A 13,805-nucleotide genomic window follows, 5' to 3' on the forward strand; every position below is an offset into this window, starting at 1 on the left:
CACAAAAATAATCTGATTGAAAAAAAAATATATATATAAAAGATTAATGTTTTCAGTGAGAATATTTTTGTTATTATGAATGAACAATAAAATTAATGAAGAATTTGATTGTTTTGAATGGAGTGAAATAATGACTCGTGGTTTTACGTTGTTGGAGGAAAGAAGTTACGTGATTAGAGAGGAAGGTAATGGCAGTAAGCGCTTTATTTTCATACCTTTATTATCATTGGTTTAATAAGAGGAGAGCAAATGGAGATAATGGAGGGAATTAATGGACCACGACACTCAAGTCATTAGGGTCCATTAAGCAAGAGAAGCCGTTTAAAAACAAACCCATAAACTTTACTAATATGCCCTTGAGGAAACGACTGTGTGTGTGTGTGTGTGTGTGTGTGTGTGTGTGTGTGTGTGTGTGTGTGTGTGTGTGTGTGTGTGTGTGTGTGTGTGTGTGTGTGTGTGTGTGTGTGTGTGTGTGTGTGTGTGTGTGTGTGTGTGTGTGTGTGTGTGTGTGTGTGTGTGTGTGTGTGTGTGTGTGTGTGTGTGTGTGTGTGTGTGTGTGTGTGTGTGTGTGGTCCACCTCCTCCTGTGTTACCTGCCACCTGTCAAGGGCCGCCCCATGACTCCTTCTACACCACCTGTCAAGGGCCGCCCCATGACTCTCCCACACCTTCTGTCAAGGGCCGCACCATGGCTCCTTCAACACTCTGCCAAGCCGCCCCATGGCTCCTTCAACTGTCAAAGGCCGCCCCATGGCTCCTTCAACTTCAGTCGCCGCCCCATGGCCCTTCCAACACTCCGTCAAGGCCGCCCCATGGCCCTTCTACACCACCACCTGGTCAAGGCCGCCCCATGGCTCCTTCAACACCTGCCAAGGGCCGCCCCATGGCCTCCAACACACTGTCAAGGCCGCCCTGTATGGCTCCTTCTACACCACCTGTCAAGGGCCGCCCCATGGCTCCTTCTACACCACCTGTCAAGGGCCGCCCCATGGCTCCTTCAACACCTGCCAAGGGCCGCCCCATGGCTCCTTCAACACCTGTCAAGGGCCGCCCCATGGCTCCTTCAACTCCTGTCAAGGGCCGCCCCATGGCTCCTTCAACACCTGCCAAGGGCCGCCCCATGGCTCCTTCAACACCTGTCAAGGGCCGCCCCATGGCTCCTTCAACTCCTGTCAAGGGCCGCCCCATGGCTCCTTCAACACCTGTCAAGGGCCGCCCCATGGCTCCTTCAACACCTGTTAAGGGCCGCCCCATACTTATTCACACCTACATCAAGACTCCCATGGGAGAGGTGGGCGTGGCGGGAGAGGTGCCCTGCCACACACTGGTCTCTGGGGGCGGGGAATTAGCTCGCCGCTCCTGGGTTGTATCTCTCGCTAATGACTTCTCGGGGAGGGGTCCAGTTTTTATTGTACTGCTTGAGGCCACAACTGTCTTGCCCGTCCACAGTTTTCATACGTTTTCCTTATTTGTTCATGATACTAAAACTTCCAAATGTTTATCTAGACACATTTTTTTTTTAGTGTGTGTGTTAACGGTGTTACATAGTTCACTTTTATATAAGAGAGATAAACAGAGTTATAAAACTTTTGTGTGTAATAAAATGTTAAGAATAATTGGAGGATTAACAGTGGGCGGGAGTGAGGAGGGTCCCGGGGTGTTAGGCTGTGACTGTGGACTGTGACAACAACATTACCAAGTGCATTGTTTACTTAGTTCAGTAACAGTTGTTTGTAGTGCTTACATGAATACTGGATGAGACGTGTTCAGGTATATACCATACCACAAACCTGTGTATATATATATATATATATATATATATATATATATATATATATATATATATATATATATATATATATATATATATATATATATATATATATATATAATGTGTGTTTGTGCTTCTTTATGTTGGCTTTCCTCTGCATTTGTTTGTATGTGTGAGCATTTAATGTATAACATACATTCCAATTTGTACTAACATTATCGTAAATACAGCTGAAACGCATCATTACAGGAGTTTTCATAGAGCGCCAAATGCCTTTTAAATAAATGGCAATGTTGTGGGCCAAATTTATCTTTTTAATATCGAAAGGCCATTTGTTGTGTTGCCAATGAGTCATTTATTATTACATGGGCCAGAATGCTACGGTGCTGACAACGCCATGTTCAATTTGACAATAACAGTTTTGTTCAAACAAATATTTTGATTATTACCATATGTAAAATGCCATGACAAAATTTCGTATAATAGAAATATGATGACGGATATGAGGAAATTATTTAAATATGTATCTATATATATTGTCACACACACACACACACACACACACACACACACACACACACACACACTAATTAGGGATAATCACCTGAAATAACTTCGAGGTATTTCATCTTCTTAAAACTCGTGACTGGCCATAGACGACCACATAAACTCACCTCACCTTATTTTCTTAATGGAACCCAACCTTCGTGGTTAGGTGAGGTTAAGTTAAGTAAGGTTAGGTTAGGTGAGGCGTTTAAGGATTAGGATTACATGACACCAATAAATAAGATTCGCTCCAGAAGGAAGATTAAAAAAAAAAGATAAACTGGTGTTGTCAGCAGCTTCCTCGCGAGAGCTTCCTTTCCGCCACTTGTAGGGGATCCTGACACGCTCCCCCGCCTCTGTGAGAACCAGGAAGCAGATAGTTGGTTCCTTGGGCGCTAGGTGAAGCGTCACGCACACACACACACACACGCACACACACACACACACACACACACACACACACACACACACACACACACACACACACACACACACAAGACATGTCATAACAACTTAACAAAGAGATAAACTAATTCTTCATCAACAGACTGAGCTGGAGACACTGAGTGACCCGACACCTAAGAAGATTAAAACATATCGAATTGTCTTGTGTATCAGCTGGGGCGTGAGGTGGGACTAAAGGCGTGGGAAGGATGATGGTGGGCGTGGAGGTGGGACTAAAGGCGGGAAGGATGATGGTGGGTGGTGGAGGTGGGACTAAAGGCGTGGGAAGGATGATGGTGGGCGTGGTGAGGTGGGACTAAAGGCGTGGGAAGGATGATGGTGGGCGGGGTGAGGTGGACCAAAGGCGTGGGCTGGGATGATGGTGGGCGTGGTGAGGTGGGACTAAAGGCGTGGAAGGATGGTGGTGGGCGTGAGGTGGGGACTAAAGGCGTGGGAAGGATGATGGTGGGCGTGGTGAGGTGGGACTAAAGGCGGGAAGGATGATGGTGGGCGTGGTGGAGGTGGGACTAAAGGCGGGAAGGATGATGAGAGGTGGGACCAAGGCGGAGAAGGGTGGTGGTGGGCGGTGAGGTGGGACTTAAGGCGTGGAAGGATGGTGGTGGGCGTGGTGAGGTGGGACTTAAGGCGTGGAAGGATGATGGTGGGCGTGGTGAGGTGAGACTAAAGGCGTGGGAAGGATGGTGGTGGGCGTGGTGAGGTGGGACTTAAGGCGTGGGAAGGATGGTGGTGGACGTGGTGAGGTGGGAAGGATAAGGTGCGTGGAGGAGCAAGTCACCAAGAAATAAAATCCCTCAGTTAAGTCGTTTAAGCTCCGTATCTCTTGAGGCTTGTGTAACGCTTCTCTTACGCCCCAGCAGCCTAGACGGGACACACACACACACACACACACACACACACACACACACACACACCTCTCTACCCTATATATTTCGGCCACACTTCATCCCAGACTCCGTAAAGCTCGTGTAAATTTACGTTTAATAGGTAAATAATTAAATAAATAGATGATTAAATATTAATTATAAATGGAAACACAAAATTATACCTCATAAACACTTGAGTTCAAGGTAATGATTTAAAACAACAACAAAGAAAGGAAGCTTGTGTGTGTGTGTGTGTGTGTGTGTGTGTGTGTGTGCCATTATAACACTTCATTAGGAACACCTCCAGCGGCGGCTCCTCCTCCTCCTGGTCTTCGTCTCATTCATCTCCGAAAGTTAATTTACCAGATCATAATTCATAATAACATGTCACGCCATCTGTGCCATCTTCCCCGCCTCACACAACGCTGTCTGGTGTAGCTTAAGAACAGTACCAATGCCTCACACAACGCTGTCGGGTGTAGCTTAAGAACAATACCAATGCCTCACACAACGCTGTCGGTGTGTAGTTAAGAACAGTACCAATGCCTCACACAACGCTGTCGGGTGTAGTTTAAGAACACCAATGCCTCACACAACGCCGTCGGTGTAGCGAACAGTACCACGCCTCACACAACGCTGTCGGTGTAGCTTAAGAACAGTACCAATGCCTCACACATCGCTGTCGGGTGAAGCTTAAGAACAGTACCAATGCCTCACACGCTGTCGGGTGTAGTTTAGAACAGTACCAATGCCTCACACAACGCTGTCGGGTGTAGTTTAAGAACAGTACCAATGCCTCACACATCGCTGTCGGGTGAAGCTTAAGAACAGTACCAATGCCTCACATCGCTGTCGGGTGTAGCTTAGAACAAGTAGTACCAATGCCTCACACAACGCTGTCGGTGTAGTTTAAGAACAGTACCAATGCCTCACACAACGCTGTCGGGTGTAGCTTAAGAACAGTACCAATGCCTCACACATCGCTGTCGGGTGTAGCTTAAGAACAGTACCAATGCCTCACACATCGCTGTCGGGTGTAGCTTAAGAACAGTACCAATGCCTCACACATCGCTGTCGGGTGTAGATGGTCGACTCCTCAAATCAACAAAATCTCTTGGTTCATACTCCACTGCCTCATTCATTACTCCATCTCCTTATTCCTTACGTATATCAATCTCTCTTTCATTTATCGTTTTATCCCTTTCCCCTTCCATCATTCTACATTTATAAATCTTCCCTCCATCATTAATTTTTTTGTTCTATCCTCCATCTTTTTATCTCTGTTTTCTTCCTAATTCCATCTTCCTTCCCTCCATCACCCTGCTGTAAACCCTTCACGTAGGCCCAGTCTGGCATCCATGAAATTAATCTTATCGCGAACCCCTTCTCCTTTCATCTCCCCCTCTCTCTCTCTCTCTCTCATATCCCTCCCTTTCTTTTCCTCTCTTTCCTCCATACCTATTCCCCTTCTCCCCCTTTCTATCCTTAAATTTCAATCCGTATTTTTTTATTCTCATTCTCCACTGTTGTCCTCTCTTCCCGTCATCTCCTCCCTCCTTCCCAAGTAACCTAACCTAACCTAACACCCAGACATGACCTCTTATCGTGATGTTCTTTACACAGGTTCATACTGACACCCTGACACACTGACACACTGACACAGGTACACTGATAGAGAATTATAATATTTACCTGAGGATGATATAAACAGAACCAGGGAGCCGAGTCATTATACCTACTTAACAGTGACGTAGAAAATATCACTTAATCACTAATTAGTCTGATTTATGGTAATACTCAGCTGTGTTCCTACCACCTGCTGTGTTGGGTTATAATTGGTGTGTGGTTATTTTTGTCCATGTAAACACTAAACATGTGTGTGTGTGTGTTGATCTATTTCATTAATAAATTGGATCGTTTGGATGTTAAAAGTGTGCGACCTCTCATATCTATTTGACTCATTAGTTTAATGTATGTGTATATGTAATGATCGAACACAACACACACAAAAATAAAATCTCTATTATTTTGTATTTGCTTCCAACTTGCTCATATATTACCTCATCTTGATCAGGTGACCTATTTTTCCAACCTTCCTGACCCACTCAGTAATTTTTCTTTGGTGAGAGCCAACGTGTGCCAGTGATGTCACAGGCCAGGTTGACCGTGGCACTGGTTTCTGAGGGGCCTGTTATCAGTGGGATGTCAGGCCTCACCCCGACCACCCTCTTGTATGACTTAAGAATCTTCTGTTTTCGTCAGCATGATGATCACTTGTTCCTGGCATGATGATCACTTGCACCTGGCATGATGATCACTTGCACCTGGCATGATGATCACTTGCACCTGGCATGATGATCACTTGCTCCTGGCATGATGATCACTTGCTCCTGGCATGATGATCACTTGCACCTGGCATGATGATCACTTGCACCTGGCATGATGATCACTTGCTCCTGGCATGATGATCACTTGCTCTTGGCATGATGATCCCTTGCACCTGGCATGATGATCACTTGCACCTGGCATGATAATCAGCATGATGATCACTTGCTCCTGGCATGATGATCACTTGCTCCTGCATGATGATCACTTGCTCCTGGCATGATGATCACTTGCTCCTGGCATGATGATCACTTGTACCTGGCATGATGATCACTGCACCCGGCATGATGATCACTTTGCAATCGCATGACATCACTTGTTCTGGCATGACGATCATCGGTGAATTGCATGACATCACTGCACCTGGCATGATGAGATCACTTGCTCCCCGGCATGACAGATCACTTGCATCCGGCAATATGACTCTACTGCCCCGGTACACACTTGCTCTTTTGCATGATGATCACTTGCACCTGGCATGATGATCACTTGCTCCTGGCATGATGATCACTTGCTCTTGGCATGATGATCCCTTGCACCTGGCATGATGATCACTTGCACCTGGCATGATGATCACTTGCACCTGGCTCATCAAAACTGGCTCGCTATTCAACCCACACGACCGCCTGTTGAAGGGTCCACTGGCTTGTTGGGGACGAATTCTCTGTGTAATTGCTAAAAATGACGGGTCGATATCCAAGTCCCCAGATGAGCGCTTCTGCCGACCCTTGAGTAGTAAGGTGTGTGATCCAGCGGCTGTCCGATGATGCGTGACTTGGGAGAACGAGAGCAATCATTGCTCCATCACTTCCTCAAGGATCTGTTTGACCTGTTGGTTGGACCAGCTTCACGTCAGACGCGTTGAACCAAATGTCAAACAGATTCCTATTACTCCAGGACGTTTGTACACAGCTGCAGGGTGACAGTCTGGCGGACAAGAGTCGTCCCCACAAAAATGTCGTCAGGTCGACTATATGTCCGGGGAGAACAGAACAGATACGTCATCATCTGCGTGAAGTGTTGAAGGGGGAAACCTCGACCAACCTTCCCGAGCCTTTCACGATCATCCCTAATCTGCCTCCTCATTCCCATCACCCTGGCAGTGTCCTCATGAATGAAGCTGAAAGGTCAGAGTTAAGGGCATTTACACTCCCTACTTAAAGCTACACGTCGTCAGGGTGTCTACTGACGATGAACTGAAACAAAGGACCAGTATGTAATGGACTGTCTCGGTTTCAATGCAACAAACGTCACCTAACAGGCAAGGAAACTACTGAGGAGGAGTACAGGGAGTGAGTCGAGGATCTTCAGCAAACAATTATGAAAGAGTACAGTGTGAGTCAGTTTACATCAACGCCTCGTGATGGCATAAATTCACACAGGACGATGGTGGCAGGAAGAGCGAAGTTTCAGGATGTTCAGAGTCAAAAAGTTCTGAAACCAAATACTCGGTTTACCTCTTCAGGATCTATTAGTATTTTTGCAGGTCTTGGCTGTGAAGATGAAGCATTATCGCATCCTTCAAAATGTAATGAGTCTTATCAATCTCGTTGCTGATAAGATAACCTCACATTTCTTCACCTGCTGTTATAATATACAAGACGACCCAGGATATCAACGCACTTATTGTCATCACACACACACACACAGGTTAAGAGGAATTCGAACCTACAAGCAGAAACAAAACAAAAAAACTACTAACCCATAACATCCACTCAGCCATCTAACCCACGAATTTATAAATGATATAAATTGTATCATAAACTCAGTAAACCTCTAAGATATGACTGAGGATTAGATAAAGAGGAATAATAACAAGACCCAAACAATAAATTGAGCATCAGCATAACTTGGGTAAATGTATTCTGATCCCACAATCTTCACGTGTATAAGTCTCTGATCCCGTTAATGACTTGTGGCGTAAGCTTTTGTTTATTGACGTGTGGCGCCATCTATACATTATACTAAATAACAGCTTCTGGTGTGGATATTCTTCTCACTTAATATACTGAAAGAGAGAGAGAGAGAGAGAGAGAGATACTAATTTTTTTTTCCGTTAAGATTTTTGGGAGTAAAATTCCAAACTAAAGTTACGAAATAGTTTAAAAGAAGAAGAATAGGGGGAGGGGAGGAGGAGGAAGAAGAAGAAGAATAGGAGGACGGGGGAAGGAAGAAGAAGAAGAAAAAGAAGAATAGGAGGAGGAAGAAGAAGAAGAAGAAGAAGACGAAGTTTGGTTAAAAATGTGAAGGAAGATTTTCACTGACAGAGGATATACCGGGTCATTATTGTGAGATGCTGGCTTCACTCTCTTCCTCTTCCACCTCCTCCTCCTCCTCCTCCTCCTCCTCCCCTCCCTCCTCCCTCCTCCTCTTTCTCCTTCTTTCTTCCTTCTCACTTTCCTCCTACTCCTTATCTTCTTCCTTCTCCTCTCCTCCGCCTCTTCTTCTTCCCCTTTACGTCCCTCCTCTTCTTCCTCCTCCTCCTCCCTCCCTCCTCCTTCCCTCCTCCCCGTCTTCCTCCTCCTCTTTTCTTTCCTTCCTTCCTTCCTCTTCCTTCCTTCTACCACCCTGCTTCCTCCTCTTCCTCTTCTTCCTCCTCTTCCTCTTCTTCCTTCTCCCCTCTCCTCTTCTTCCTCCTCCTCCTCCTTCTCTTCTCTCTACCATCTTTATTCTCTCCATTAGTCCTCTTTCTTCCCTTATATTTCTCTTCCTTATTCCTTTCATCCTCCTAATATCTCTCTCCACCTTTCTCTCTTCTCTCCTGTTCCCATTCTCCCCCACCTCCTCCTCTTCCTCCTTTCCTTCTCTCTCTCCTGTCCATCATTTTTATTCTCTCTATTCTTCTTCTTCGTCTTTTCTCTCTTCTTTTTTTTCATTATTCTCTTCTTTCTCCCCTCATCTTCTTCTCGTCTCTACCATCTTTATTCTTCTTCTCTTCTCTCTCCTATCCGTATTTTCTCAATCCTTCTTCTTCTTCTTCTTCTCTTTCCTTTCTTAAATCCCTTTATCCCTCTTTCCTCTTCACATATTCTTCATTCTTTTTTCTTCTCTTCCCTCTCCTTTTCTCGTCTTCTCCCTCCGTATCCTTTCTTCTTCAATTCCTTATTCTTCTTCATATTTCATGCTTCTCTAACCATATTTCCTCCCTCCCTCCATCCCCTCGCCCTGACTCCCTACCTCCCTCACTCCCTCCCTCCCTTCCCGTCATCATCCCTCCCTCCCTCTCGATTCCCGCTATCTTCCCTCTTCCCGTCTCTCCCTTCCCTCACCCCGTCATCTTCCTTCTCTCTCTACCTCCCTCTCACCCCGCCATCTCCCTCTCCCCGTGTCTCCCCGTCTTTCCCTCTCTCCGCGTCATCTTCCCTCCCACTGGGCCTCCTTCAGCACCTTCATCAGGGTGGGGGTGTCGTTAACGGGCTCTTTAATGCCACAGGCGACGCTCTCAACGACGTTCTGACCTTATGATGATGTCCTCACGTGGCTTAATATACTACAGCTTAGGGCTAATTTGATGAGTAGCCTCTCTCTCTCAATTTAGGAGAACTTGCATTCTCTTCGCCCCTACTTTATTGGACTATTTCTTTTTTCTCTTTGCCAGGGTCAGGGGTAAGGGAAGAGGTTGTGGTGGGAAAAAGGGGAGGGAGGGGAGGTAGGAAAGGAAAGGAGGGGGTTGAGGGGAAGGAGGGGTTAGGGGGAAGGGGAGGAGGGAGGGAGGAGGGATTAGCTGAAAGGGAATGGAGGAAGGAAAGGATGAATAGTTGAGGAAGGAAGGGATGTAGAGGAGGGAAGGAGGAAGGGAAGGATGTAGGGGAGGGAAGGAAGGAGGGAAGGATGTAGAAAGGTAAGGAGGAGGGAGGGAGGGAAGGGGAGGGGTGGGGAAAGGGGAGGGAAGGGGTGTAGGGGAAGGAGGGAGGGAAGGGGAGGTAAGGAAGTTGCATGAAAGCTGTTGTTTCAGCTATGACATAAAGAAAAAGTCTCGACAAAAACAATAGACAATAACAAACAAAACAAACAAACAACCTTTCTCCCCTAAAAAAGAATAACAAAACAAAATCGCAGAAAACTTGACATGAAAACACACGGACAAAAAATACTGGCACAGAAACACTCTGGGTAATGAAGGCTTAGACCTGAGGTCTGTTGAGGAGGGAGAGGAGGGGTGAAAGAAATATGACGAATTGCTCCTTAAAATCTGACCAAAACATTTCAACCATACAGCTCGTCCTCTTCACCACACACACACACACGCGCACACACGCACACACACGCACACACACCTACCTTGGCTAAGACTCTCACTTGAACTTTCCTGAAACTTCTTATTGTTATCCCTTAATGGAAACTTTGGAACTTTATACTGCAATGGTGAAACGAATCCGACTTTTCACAGAAGCGTTGAGGGTTTGTGTTGATAATGTATGAAATTTTAATATATGGGATTTATTCATAGGGAAGGTGTGAAGTGAGGCAGTGTGACCCTTATCTAGCCGTTCCTTCCTTCCTTCCTTCCTTCCTTCCTTCCTTCCTTCCTTCCTTCCTTCACCCTTTCCTCCTCATTCCTCTCTCTTCATTCATTGTTTCCTCTTCCTTCCTCTATCATTTCGTCTCTTCCTCCCTCCCTGTCCTCCTTCCCTCCTTCCCTCCTTCCCTCCTTCCCTCCTTCCCTCCTTCCCTATAGCACTGTAGGTGATCAGTATGGATGACTCACCTTTGGACATGTGGGTGAAGGGCGTGGATGAGGAGCATGATATGATGATGGCTGCTAGATGACATGACAATGGTTAACCAGACGTGGCCAGCTTGAAGCACCTCGCCATCCACCTCGTCATCCACCTCGTCACGGTAACATCATCATCATATCTCGGGGTAGAAGTGGATGAAAGTGGATGATAAGTTCAATGAAATGATATTTAATAATGTAAATAACTGTATTGAAGACTAAACACCTCTCGTGTAACTAAGTTGTGAGGGGCTCTAAGCTGTGAGGGGCTCGCTAAAATAACTCCTATTGGTTATAAGCTTAGAATGGTTTTATTAAGTGAACCTTGCTCGTGTGGATTAACTGTTTGCCATTGTTTGTATACCTTTATTTCCTATTTATAATTAATGTCAACTTTTATTACGACTTCACTGAATGAATCTAACTTACCTGTCTGTCTGTCTATACCTTTCTGTCTACCTGTCTAAACTCTCTCTCTCTCTCTCTCTCTCTCTCTCTCTCTCTCTCTCTCTCTCTCTCTCTCTCTCTCTCTCTCTCTCTCATATCCTGCCTACCGTAACGCTCCTCTACGCAAGCTTAGGACCCACGACACAATACGGAGTGATTAATCTTGCTTAATTATGAGAACTTTCCGGCTTTATGTAAGATGAGAGAACAATTAGTGAGTGAAAGAGATAAAAGGAAAAAAAAAACACAGTCAGAGGATTTAGCGAGATTACGAGTGTCTCCTCTCTCTCTCTCTCTCTCTTCTTCTTTCTCTCTCTCCCCCTTTAATCTTCTTTTGTGGGATTTTGTTCAATGGAATCTTACCTGTCACACCTTGAAATGTTCACCTGTGACCAGAACACAATTACCCCACACATCCTCACTAACTTAATTACACCCGAATGATTTAGATGGCAACTGTTGTCATTAATCACCAACAAATGAATCAAAGTTGGGAGATCTCAGGCAACTGTGCTAAATGGTATTATGGAGTCTGACGCATGCAGGAGGCAGAGAGAATTGTGCAGCAGTTAATGTCCAAGTGAGAGAGAGAGAGAGAGAGAGAGGGAGAGGGAGAGAGAGAGAGAGAGAGAGAGAGAGAGAGAGAGAGAGAGGAAATCATTGCATAAAATTAATTCATTCTCGATATTAAAAGAAAAAAGCCCAGATCACATTCCACTATGTATTTTAATCGAATCATATAAATCTTCTAGGTTATTTATTTTCACGCTACAGAAAATCAGAATAAGAATAACAAACATTTACAGTAGCCAGGTGTGACACTGTAGCCACATATGATACAGTGAAGAAGAGTGCGTGATATAAAACAACGAACTCAATCCTGTAATAATCTGGCATCTCGTCTTTATGTTAAGGTAATAGAAATAATGTAAGGGATAGTATTGATGGCTGTACTCGAGTCGGTCGTTGATCAGAGGCAGTATTATTATATGATCTACGGCCCTTAAGATAACAGTGTATAGAGACGAAAATAGTGAAGTCATTACTAGATTAATGTTGAGTAAACACAAGTTAATTGAAGTTATATTAATAGGTTATATAACTAATGGATCTCAATGTGTACAATTTATTAAGACAAATTCATTCTGGTTTATATATCGCTCTTTTTTATCTTATATTTAACTATGTAATCTTACGTTAGCAATTTCATTAAGTGTCAGTAAAGGAAAATGTAAGACATTTTATTTTTTTTTCCCGGGGATAATATTTGCAGTGGCGTTAAGTCCAGCTGAGTAACGCGTCCAGGAGATATATTTATTGTAGTATTCTCAGCCTGGCTCTACACAATCCCCCATCATCACACATACTTAATCTCGGCTCGGCACAACACATCGTCACAATACCAGAGTCATAATAACACATCGATCACCGTTGGTAACATAATTTCATTTAATTATTTTTTATTTATAATTATTTTTTTTGGGTGTCAAGAAAATAACGTTAAATTATGAAATATATGTATCATAAATTTGAGGATTAACAAAATATATAGAGAATAATTATACAGATAACACTGTCAGCTATGATACCGTGTGAACAGGTGGTACACACACACACACACACACACAGGTAAAGGCTGGACTGATGACTTTGATTAAACACTTAACTAAATTACTGTTACCAATGGAGAAGACACGTTAACAATTGGTTATGTATTTATGTATGTCCTTCCTTTTCTTCTTCTCTTCCTCTGCCTGTCTGTCTGTCTGTCTGTCTGTCTGTCTGTCTGTTTCCCGTCTAATCAAGAACAAGACGTAACCCGACGCCTTCCTGCCGCAAGACGCAAGAGGAAAAGGCGTAGGAGGTAGAGGAGGAGTAACAGGAAGAGGTGAAGGTAGAGGAGGAAGAGGAGAGCCCCAGGGTGGATGAAGTGATGGTCAGTAATATAGAAAGTTTGGCTGACAACTTTTACTGTCGCCTTTATTGACATCACGACGACTTGTGTGATTCTCAGATTGTTATTGTTATTATTATTATTATTATTATTATTATTATTATTAATATTATTATTTGTTATTATTATTATTTTTATTATTTTTATTATTATTATTATTATTATTATTATTATTATTATTATTATTATTTGTTTTCATTATTATTATTATTATTATTATTATTATTATTATTATTATTATTATTATTATTAAAGCTGTTGTTATTTCTTATGGCATATATGACCTGATATGTTGAAGGATTAAATGACTGTGGTTGTTGATATGAGAGAGAGAGAGAGAGAGAGAGAGAGAGAGAGAGAGGGGGGATCTTACATAACAAGTCTTTCCGGATGTATATATAGTACCTATTAGGTACTCCTGAATGTGCTGCTTAAGGATCTGTTAACCAAAATTTGATATCTTGATTATAACTTGTTCAAATGGCTTTTAGAAAATGTTCAAATGATTTTTAGAATAGTTTAATTACTTTTGCAATGCTAATTACTCGCCACTTATGGGTTTTCGAGGTCATTTCTTGGTGCTTGTGTGTATTTGATGAAGTACATTAAATTGAGAAAAGTATTTTATAAAAAAACCTTAAGGCTAGATTCAATT

General features: G+C 43.7%; 1 protein-coding gene across 1 annotated transcript; it reads left to right on the top strand.

The window, feature by feature from the left end:
* Window positions 1–687: 687 nt before the first annotated feature.
* LOC121855701 (proteoglycan 4-like) lies at window positions 688–7,156 on the top strand (the record flags this gene model as incomplete). The annotated part of the gene is made up of 2 exons (XM_042350784.1): window positions 688–1,290; window positions 6,942–7,156. Coding segments are annotated over exons 1-2 (818 nt in total), but the record flags the coding sequence as incomplete, so codon positions are not given.
* Window positions 7,157–13,805: the final 6,649 nt, after the last annotated feature.

The sequence above is a fragment of the Homarus americanus genome, unplaced genomic scaffold, assembly GCF_018991925.1.
Source record: "Homarus americanus isolate GMGI-L3 unplaced genomic scaffold, GMGI_Hamer_2.0 scaffold19179, whole genome shotgun sequence".
Lineage (NCBI taxonomy): Eukaryota > Metazoa > Arthropoda > Malacostraca > Decapoda > Nephropidae > Homarus > Homarus americanus.